Source organism: Elaeis guineensis, chromosome 1 (assembly GCF_000442705.2).
Source record: "Elaeis guineensis isolate ETL-2024a chromosome 1, EG11, whole genome shotgun sequence".
Classification (NCBI taxonomy): Eukaryota; Viridiplantae; Streptophyta; class Magnoliopsida; order Arecales; family Arecaceae; genus Elaeis; species Elaeis guineensis.
Genome location: NC_025993.2, coordinates 159373915 through 159383003, shown reverse-complemented (window position 1 = coordinate 159383003; position 9089 = coordinate 159373915). Strand labels below are relative to the sequence as shown.

The window sequence follows — 9089 nt, the reverse complement described above, 5'->3', positions numbered from 1 at the left end:
AATTGCATTTTATGTTTTCCCCCCCCTCCAAAAGCAATCAATCTTTCGTGTCTGTTGATGGTTTCACTTGTTTGTTCTAATGTTGCATTCAGACTCTTGATCATGGATTTGTTCGTTGGTCTCCATCTTTCTTCCACACCATGCGTTTGGAACATGTATCCCCGCTATCGTTCGAGAAAGGGAACGTGAGGAAAGCAGCAGCAAAATTGAGGGTGCACGTATCAAGTAGAATCAAAACCATCAATGCTTTCCCCAATATGATCGCAGCCATCCATATTTTCCATCACGCGCATAGCACGTGAATCCCGGTTAATCGGAGGAATTGGGGACTATTAAATGCACGGCTGTTTCGCACCGCGCCTTTGTTCGGACGTCGTTATCGGGGCGCGGAAGAGAGACGGCGGCATGAGAGCTGGAAACATGAGGCGGGGGCAAAACTGACCAACAGACCGCTTGCTCCCTAACGTAATGTCTAAGCCAGCTCAGACTTCAGTTGGTGGGCAATAATAACTTTGTTGACCATTAAATGACAAGGCCACCAGTTTTATTCCTTGATTAATTAGTCCTTGCCGGTTGATTTGTTAGACTGCTCAAATCACCCTTGTTTTTTTAAACTTTATTGGCTAATCACTCCTCCATCTCATCTGTGATGAATTAAGTCCATGATAAACCAATAAATCAACTCAAAGCTACTAATGGATTGTTGCCCATAGATTCAATAAAATCCATTGTGCAGCATATGCTTGGCTCTTATAATTGGACTCGATGCAACCAAACCAGTAAGACTTAAAGTTTGCTCGATCGATCTCGTGGTTTAAGAAAATTCATATAGGAATAATCTATTTCAAAGAGGCAGTTATATGGGTTTTTCCTATGGGGTGCTTATTTTGTGCAGTGAAAATTGGATAATAAATTGAAAACAATTAGTTCATATGTAGACAATGTGGTATAGGGTAAACCTTGAAACCCTTGTAAATATAGTCAAACTTTTAAAGAAATTAATAATTTGTTATAGTGTTCAATAATTATGTGCCTCTACCAACTTGCAAATATAGTATAAGACTAATCTATGTTCTCTGGTTTCGAAATCACATGAATCAATGTTTAGGGACCATTTAGACAGACTTTATCATTGCATCATCCCCTAATCGTTCTATGGAAGCAACCCTAGAAAGGATAATTTGGTCAAATATCAAATAGCTATATATTCTATATATATAAAAAAAAAACAACATAATCTGTAGTTGGACTTTGCCTGGTACCAATCCATACAAATTGATGTGTGCAGTGCAAGTTCTTGATTAAAGCTGCCTTAAACAAGACAGGATAAAGTTTTGTTTTTACTTTAATACAAAGACAGATAGATCTTCTCAACTGTGGGCCATTCCAGATGACTGATTAGGTGCCAACAAGAAAGCTAATGGGCTCGCTGGCCCACCCCTTGCAACCATGTGATCATGGCACCAAGCTAATGGCATTTTGGAGCCACCTCACCGCCTGTGGGTGGATTTCATGCCCATATGCGGCCAAAGAGATGCAGACATCATACCCAAAAGCAGTGTGTAGTACTCACACCATCATTGCCACAACCAAGCGAGATTCTCCCTCACAATTCCTTCGGCCAATAGATCCCAGCCAGCATTAAGATTTAAACAGAGACGGTTCCTGCACCGGAGAACAAAAACACAGCAAATATCAGTATTTGTTGCCAAACACTTGGACTACTTGGTTGATCAGGGAGTTGCTAAGTTAGAAATCATAGACCTGATAATTTTTTATTAAAAATTATACAAAAATATTTTTTTTTAAAAAAATTACGAGGTATGAGATGTAACTAAAAAAGCAGAAAATTCATGATCAACTATGAAATGCATTAGAAAAATTAATAACTGAAGGTTTTGCGCTAGTCACCGCATTATTACAATCGTGGCATGACCACCATTAATTTCAACAGCTATAGATGATGATACCGTAAAATATTAAAGTTTTGCATAGTTATATTATGAAATCACATTACTTTCTAGAAGCTTTAGATAGAAATGAAGGGTCAAACGTTTTAATGTTTGTCCATTTATATGCAAAATTCCTTTGAAAGGAGTGGGATATTAACAGTGAGAACTCCTTGGTTCACACGAGGTTGCCCGTTAACTTATTATTAATAGTTTTAGTGATTTAATTGCACAAATCAATAATACATATTATTTTTTAAGGAAACAAATCGACAATAAAATTTCGAATCATTAATAAGTAATAACATAAAAGTGAAACCATAAAGACTGAAAATAGTATGATTCAAACAGTATCGCAGCAAGACCCTAGGGATATTTTGGTCTTTGGGGAGATCAGAAAAGGGCAGCGGCGGGGGGAGAGAGAGAGAGAGAGAGGGTGGAGGTGGAAGGTGTGTTTCTACTTTTCTTTCCCCTCTTATTACCCTTTTTTATGTTTTTTATCTTCCTTGCTCTTCCCTGGGGTTTTTGTGGGAGACAGAACACACAGTAGAAACAGGCAACTTTCTCTCTCTCTCTCTCTCTCTCTCTCTCTCTGGCGATAGCGATGGCGATTGTTAGCAGCTTAAGCCCATCGCCGACCTCCTCCTGATTCCCGCTATTCGCCTCCAAGTCATCTATCTTTCGACTCCTATCGGCTTACACAGGTACGGAGAGATCTGCCACCCCCCCTCTCTCTCTCTCTCTCTGTGTTTCCCTCCCTGGTGGGGGTTGGGATCTCGAATCTAGGTCTCTGATCCATCCCACCATGTCCGTTTCATTTGGGAATGGGAATGTGGGCTTGTCTCCTTCCTCTGGTTGGAGATCCGGGAGGGGGAAGGAGGGAAAAGTCCGGTCTTTGGGGGTACTTGGATCGCTCTATGTGGTTTTGGTCGCTGCTGTTTGGTCTTCCTTCGATGGGAGTGGGAATGTGGGCTTGCTTTCTTTCCGGATTTGGGATCTGGGAGGCAGGGATATGTGTGGATTCATAGATGGGTAAAGGTCGTTCCTTTCTCAGAGGGTAGTATGGAATGTAATGGGTTGGGTTACTTTGTCCCTCGATTTAGTACCTTGCAGTATGGGATCTAGAGTTCTGGTTTTGGTGACCGACTTGTGGGAAAAAAGTTCGGATCTTTCGGAGTCTTGCAGTTTCTATTGTTTCAGCTGCCCATCACTCCAAAATATTGTGGAAAAGAGGGAGGATTTTTGTATCTTTTGACTTACTAATTGAGATCTGTGACCTGAACCATATTTGTTGAGTAATCACTATGTCTGTGGGGTTTTCGTTGTTGTGCCAGAAATTGTGAATACTTTTGCCTCGCCATTAGAGATCCGGCTCTTAATCTTGGAGTAATGGATCTTGGTGATATATAAGGATTTTCCCTAAACTTAGTTTCAAATCTCGGCCTCTTTTGCTGGATTTGAGATTGGGGTCTTTGTGCTCTCCAGGATGTGATATGGGTTCTAGTTTCTGGTCTGTGGGTGATGGAAAATGGTAATTTCGGGCAGGATCTCCATCCTTGCACGCGCTTCTTTTTCAAAAAAATATATTCACTTTTGAGATGAGGTTCTGGGTACTCTCTCACTGATGTTAATAGATCTGCTCTCAGGTTTCTGTAGTATTTGGATGTCGAAAACAGTTTGCAAAACAGATAGGTGGGCATATCTTGCCTTGCAGCCTGTTTCTTCCTCTTGACTTCTAGATGCCGAAGACGTTCAATTAGTTAATTAATCCAATGCAGACTTGATGGCGAGCTATGTGACTAACCATACTGGATCTTCATTGGGATTCTTCTATATATCTTTCGGAACAAATTTTTAATATTTTATTTTCTGATTTTCATGGATGTATTTATGCTCGCCTTGAGTAATTAATTCATCCATTCTGCCGAAAAACCATTGGATTAGTTAGATATATTGCTGGAACATCGGTTTCATTTCTTCTTCCTATATATGTGCTTATTTGATTCGAGAATTACCAAATCTATAAAGGGTTAATTGACAATGTGCCTTTTCTTGACATTAGGTGTAGACTCCGGGTGTCAAAGATAGTCTAATTTTCTATAATTCCGCATGGTTTTTAGTGTTATTGGTCGGACATGACCTGCTTTCAGTGGAAACAAAATATCTACTTGTATGACATTGATCTTAACATGGGATCGGGGTTTACATTTCTATGGTTGTAGGTTGACATTGGTGCAACTTGCCATCTAAATAATATCTTTTTTATTGGAGTTCTTTGCAGTAATATGCGTTACAATCCTGCTATGGTGTAATTGACCTGAACCATATCGCATTTTCCATTTAATTTTTTGTGCATCTACTGTGCTTCAATCCCTGCCTCAATACATAAGATATCACAAGTCCTGATCATGAGATCGGTCACCTTTCTTAGAAATGAATGACTAATGGAAAGAAAATTCACCAATGTGCAACTTAGAACCCTTAGTTAGTCTAATCTTCTGTTATATTTAATCAACAAGATGCCTTTGTTTCAATTTGCTGACACAGGTGGGGAAGTCTATATTGTTGAACCAGGGAGATAAAATCTTACCAGAATATGATTAAGCACCATGATGCCTGCTGGATATAGGAAGGTGTAGGGCTGCAAGCGACTCGGGTTGGGTCAAGGATAGGCAAAACCTAAATCCAATCCATATTTGGATTGGGCTAAAAGGCTGAACTCAACCTAATCCAATTTCATTCAGCTTGGACTGGATCGGAATTTTATCATTCTATCGGCTTTTTTGGGGTCAAATCAGGTGAGCAATATTCCCATTGTAATCCATAATAAACAAATATAAATATCTAATTATATTATAAATATAATATGAAATAAAATAATAGGATGCAACATATAAATGTTATCAAAACATATTCTATATAGGATTTGATTGATAGCCATATATAGTTATAATTAACAACACAAATTATTACTAAAAATACTACAAAAAGACTTGGAAGTTTTGAGACATTGTGTTAACATTACCATCATTAGGATGAAATTGTGAGAAACGATTTTTTTTTTTTGACTATAAAAAGATTGGAGCACCAAGGAATTTCAGTGAACAATGATCCATGAAACTACAAATTTGCTTGAATGAGGTTTGATGTTAACATCACCATAACTATGATGCAGTTTGCTTCCATGCTATATGTACATATTGCATAGAAATTAGAGTGAAACTAATTTCCACAGTTTCATGTCTTTTCAGTAATCTTTTGCAAACCCTTTATTTCATATTAGCTTTCTGCTTGCATGGACGTGAATTCATTGATATCTGACATGGTTCACAGGTTCTGCCTACAAAGTGCTTGAAGAGAAGTATACTGTGAGATGGTACTTTGGTTGTAAATTCGGCCTCATGATAATAATGTCATTGAATACTAGAGCTCAACTTTGATCCTTTGGACTACAGAAGATATTTGGCATTTCATCTGCTGACATCTAGTGGAGCAAATTTGAGAAAGCTTGATGGGTTCCAGATTCCCATCGCATCAGCTCAGCAATGGCCTGTATGTTTCAGGCCGGCCAGAGCAACCCAAGGAGAAGCCTCCAACAATGAGCTCTACAGCCATGCCATACACAGGTGGAGATATTAAAAAGTCTGGAGAGCTTGGAAAGATGTTTGATCTTCATGTGGAGAAGTCAAGAAAATCTGGGCCACTTAATAATGCTCCTTCAAGGAATACATCATTTGGTGGTGCAGCTTCACACTCAGGACCTATCATGCCTAATGCTCCTGGTCGCTCTAGCTACTCCTCTGGTACTCTTTCATCTGCAGTCCCGGTCACTGGAGGCTCAAACAGACAAAAATCCAATTCTGGACCACTTAACAGACATGGAGATCCCATTAAGAAGTCATCTGGTCCTCAGTCTGGAGGGGTCACCCCGATGGCTCGCCAAAATTCTGGCCCCCTTCCACCAATTCTTCCTGCTACGGGGCTAATCACATCTGGACCAATTTCTTCAGGGCCACTCAATTCATCTGGCGCCCCTCGAAAAGTATCTGGTCCTCTGGATGCTACTGGGTCAATGAAGTTACATAGCATCTCCATTGCTCATAACCAGGCTGTCACCAATCTCAGCCAGGAGGTCGAAACTTCATTCAAGGGGAGCTTGCCCAAGCCAATATTGTGGTCTGTTGTTCTGCTGTTTGTGATGGGGTTTATTGCAGGTGGTTTCATTCTTGGTGCTGTTCACAATGCCATTCTCCTCATCGTTGTTGTGGTTATATTTGGTGCGGTTGCTGCTCTTTTCATTTGGAATCGGTGTTGGGGAAGGAGAGCAATCATTGGATTCATTGGCCGCTATCCTGATGCTGAACTTAGAACTGCAAAAGATGGTCAATATGTTAAAGTCTCTGGGGTATGCACCTTCTTTTAAAACATTGCTGGATATTTTCAGAACATGAAGAGGAGAATAATCTTGAAATTAAGGTTACAGAGATACGTAATATTTAGTTGTTTTACATGAGCTATGCCTTAAATGAAAAAGCATATGCAGGGGTTTCCAATTAATTTCACACTTTCCACTTCGCCCTGTTTTTGAAATTCTATACGTATCTTGATTAAGATGATATCTAAATTTGGTGAATTATGGAAAAGCAAATTAATGTCTTCCAATAATAGACAATCAAATTAGATGAACTCATAATTTTGGGAAGTTTATGTGATAGAGTATCAGTCATGGATTTTCATTGTATAGAGCTATGGAAATTTTGATATATTTAACAGTCATACTGTCTGCTTTCCTTGTTTGCCATTGAGTTGAAGTGTTGTGGTTTGATATTCGGCACGTAGATCTTCCACAAATTATTCTAGATGACTACTTTTCGCCTCAAGTTCACTTTTTCATTTATTTACTATGTTTACCTTTCAGTTCAATAGAGTGGCTAGCTCTTTGTCTCATTAGAGACATTCTTTTAGTCCTATCTTCTTGTCTATTTTTGATGGTCAGTGCCACTTATTTTTTGGTTTTTCACATGGACTCATGCTTCTTGCAGGTTGTTACATGCGGAAATGTCCCCCTGGAGTCATCATTTCAGAAGGTTCCTAGATGTGTGTATACATCTACTAGTTTATATGAATACAGGGGTTGGGACTCGAAGGCTGCCAATTCCAGGCACCGACGTTTTACCTGGGGACTGAGGTCATTGGAGGTAAGCAGCTCCCTTATATTGCTGAACTTTGTTTAAGACTAACTTGAATTATGATTCAAAGAGCACTTAAGCCACTGGAACTCTGCTGTTATGATATCAAATCATTCACATTTCTTGGACTTCCCGAATACTTGTTGAGTTTGCCTTTACTACAACCATCCCGAATGCTCTTTTATTTTCTGGTAATTTGGTGATCTTGAACTGACTTTTCCGTCATCAAAAACTGGAACTTTGGCAGAGGCATGTGGTTGACTTTTACATATCTGATTTTCAATCCGGATTAAGAGCCTTGGTCAAGACAGGCTATGGTGCAAGGCTTGCCCCATATGTGGATGAGTCCGTTGTTGTTGACATCAACCCAAACAACAAAGATTTGTCTCCTGAATTCCTCAGGTGGTTGCGGGAGAGGAACCTTTCAAGTGATGATCGTGTAATGCGCCTGAAAGAAGGGTAATCTGAAACTTATCTTTGGTCATAGGCATGTCAAGTTAGAAGCATTTGTTGCTTTTCTTTCTTTGTTGGACTTGTGCAAGCTTTTTACCAGAAATATCCAAATATTGTAAGCATGATAGAATAATGCCTCCTTTTTTTGGGGAGAAACTTTGATGTATTTTCCTTCTGTACACACTGTCGGCTAGCATGTGGACTGATTGGCATAAAGCAGGAAATTTGGAAGAGAACTGGTCAATGAAGTTTGCTGTTAGCACCTTGTAATTAACTACCTTTTCTTTTCACCTGTAGGTACATCAAAGAGGGCAGCACTGTTAGCGTAATGGGGGTTGTCCAAAGGAATGACAACGTGCTTATGATAGTTCCTCCCTCGGAGCCCTTTTCCACGGGATGCCAGTGGGCGAAGTGTATACTCCCAGCAAGCCTTGATGGAATAGTTTTGAGATGTGAGGACACTTCAAAGATCGATGTCATCCCAGTTTAGTGGATACAGCAGTTGGGTTCACATTGTGGGGTAGTTATGTATGTCAACTCCAGTATTTGTTTGTTGGCTGTTGGCATTGGCAGTGTCTGAAATGATGATGGTGATCTATCATGGATTAAGATGGAGGTGCTGTTTTCCTTGTGTTCGATTGTATAGCTTTTATGTGTTTTCCACCTTTTTGTTTGTTAAGCTTGAATACTTTTGTAACAAGGTTGGTTTGGTCAGTATAATAGAGGGGATCTTTGTTGTGTTGGAAGAGAAGGATAAAGTGGCATTTGGTTTATATGTTCTGGAGGTGCTAAAATTTGGTTTGACAGAGAACTTTATTTTCTGGTTGCTTCTCTGGCCCTTTTCCTTTCTCAACCTCTCTGAATGTTTTAATGGTTTACAACATTTGTTTCTCATATGGTGGCCATTTGATTTCCTTCTGGGAAAAAAAATTTGGCGCAGCTCCACAAATTGTTGTGTATATCATTTATGGGTGCTCACATCTTGCTGGCATGTGAATTTTTTGGTTGCAAAGGAACAAATTCGACTTTACAAGTGTAAAAATGGACTGTTTGACTTTAGAAATTGGATGACATAAACCTTATCCCACGTCAGGTATTTAGGTTTTATCTCAGCATTTCCTTATTCTGAATCGACCTCTCCAGTGCGAAGAGGGACATGATTTTTAAACCAAGTGTTCTGATCAGGTGCTCCTGAAACATGTTACATTTGGACATGCATAATTTTCTGTTCAACTCTCTCCACCATATGTTCAGAAATGTACGTATAAGAGCCCTATTTATTATCCAAGACAAAAATTCATATAAGCTCGCACAAGCTGAGCCTCCATTCTAATTATATACTAGCATATAGTCCATACGAGGAGCTGGGTATGTTTTTTCCCTTTTCCAACTATTGTTGAATTTTGCTTCTTGTCACTGATAATCATTGATGATCATGTGGAATACGGAAAGGATTTGAAGCCTCTATTTTGGAAATGTGTAATAGATAATAGATATC

General features: G+C 39.4%; 1 protein-coding gene across 2 annotated transcripts; it reads left to right on the top strand.

The window, feature by feature from the left end:
- Positions 1–2479: 2479 nt before the first annotated feature.
- LOC140852500 (uncharacterized membrane protein At1g16860-like) lies at positions 2480–8364 on the top strand. 2 transcript variants are annotated; one of them, XM_073245752.1, is made up of 6 exons: positions 2480–2653; positions 4497–4747; positions 5283–6354; positions 6992–7147; positions 7386–7597; positions 7889–8364. In XM_073245752.1, the coding sequence occupies exons 3-6, from the start codon at positions 5461–5463 to the stop codon at positions 8079–8081; spliced, it is 1455 nt and encodes a 484-aa protein (XP_073101853.1). In that variant the 5' UTR covers positions 2480–2653; positions 4497–4747; positions 5283–5460; the 3' UTR covers positions 8082–8364. The 2 variants fall into 2 exon arrangements, with proteins under 2 accessions (XP_073101853.1, XP_073101855.1); XM_073245754.1 differs by lacking the exon at positions 4497–4747.
- Positions 8365–9089: the final 725 nt, after the last annotated feature.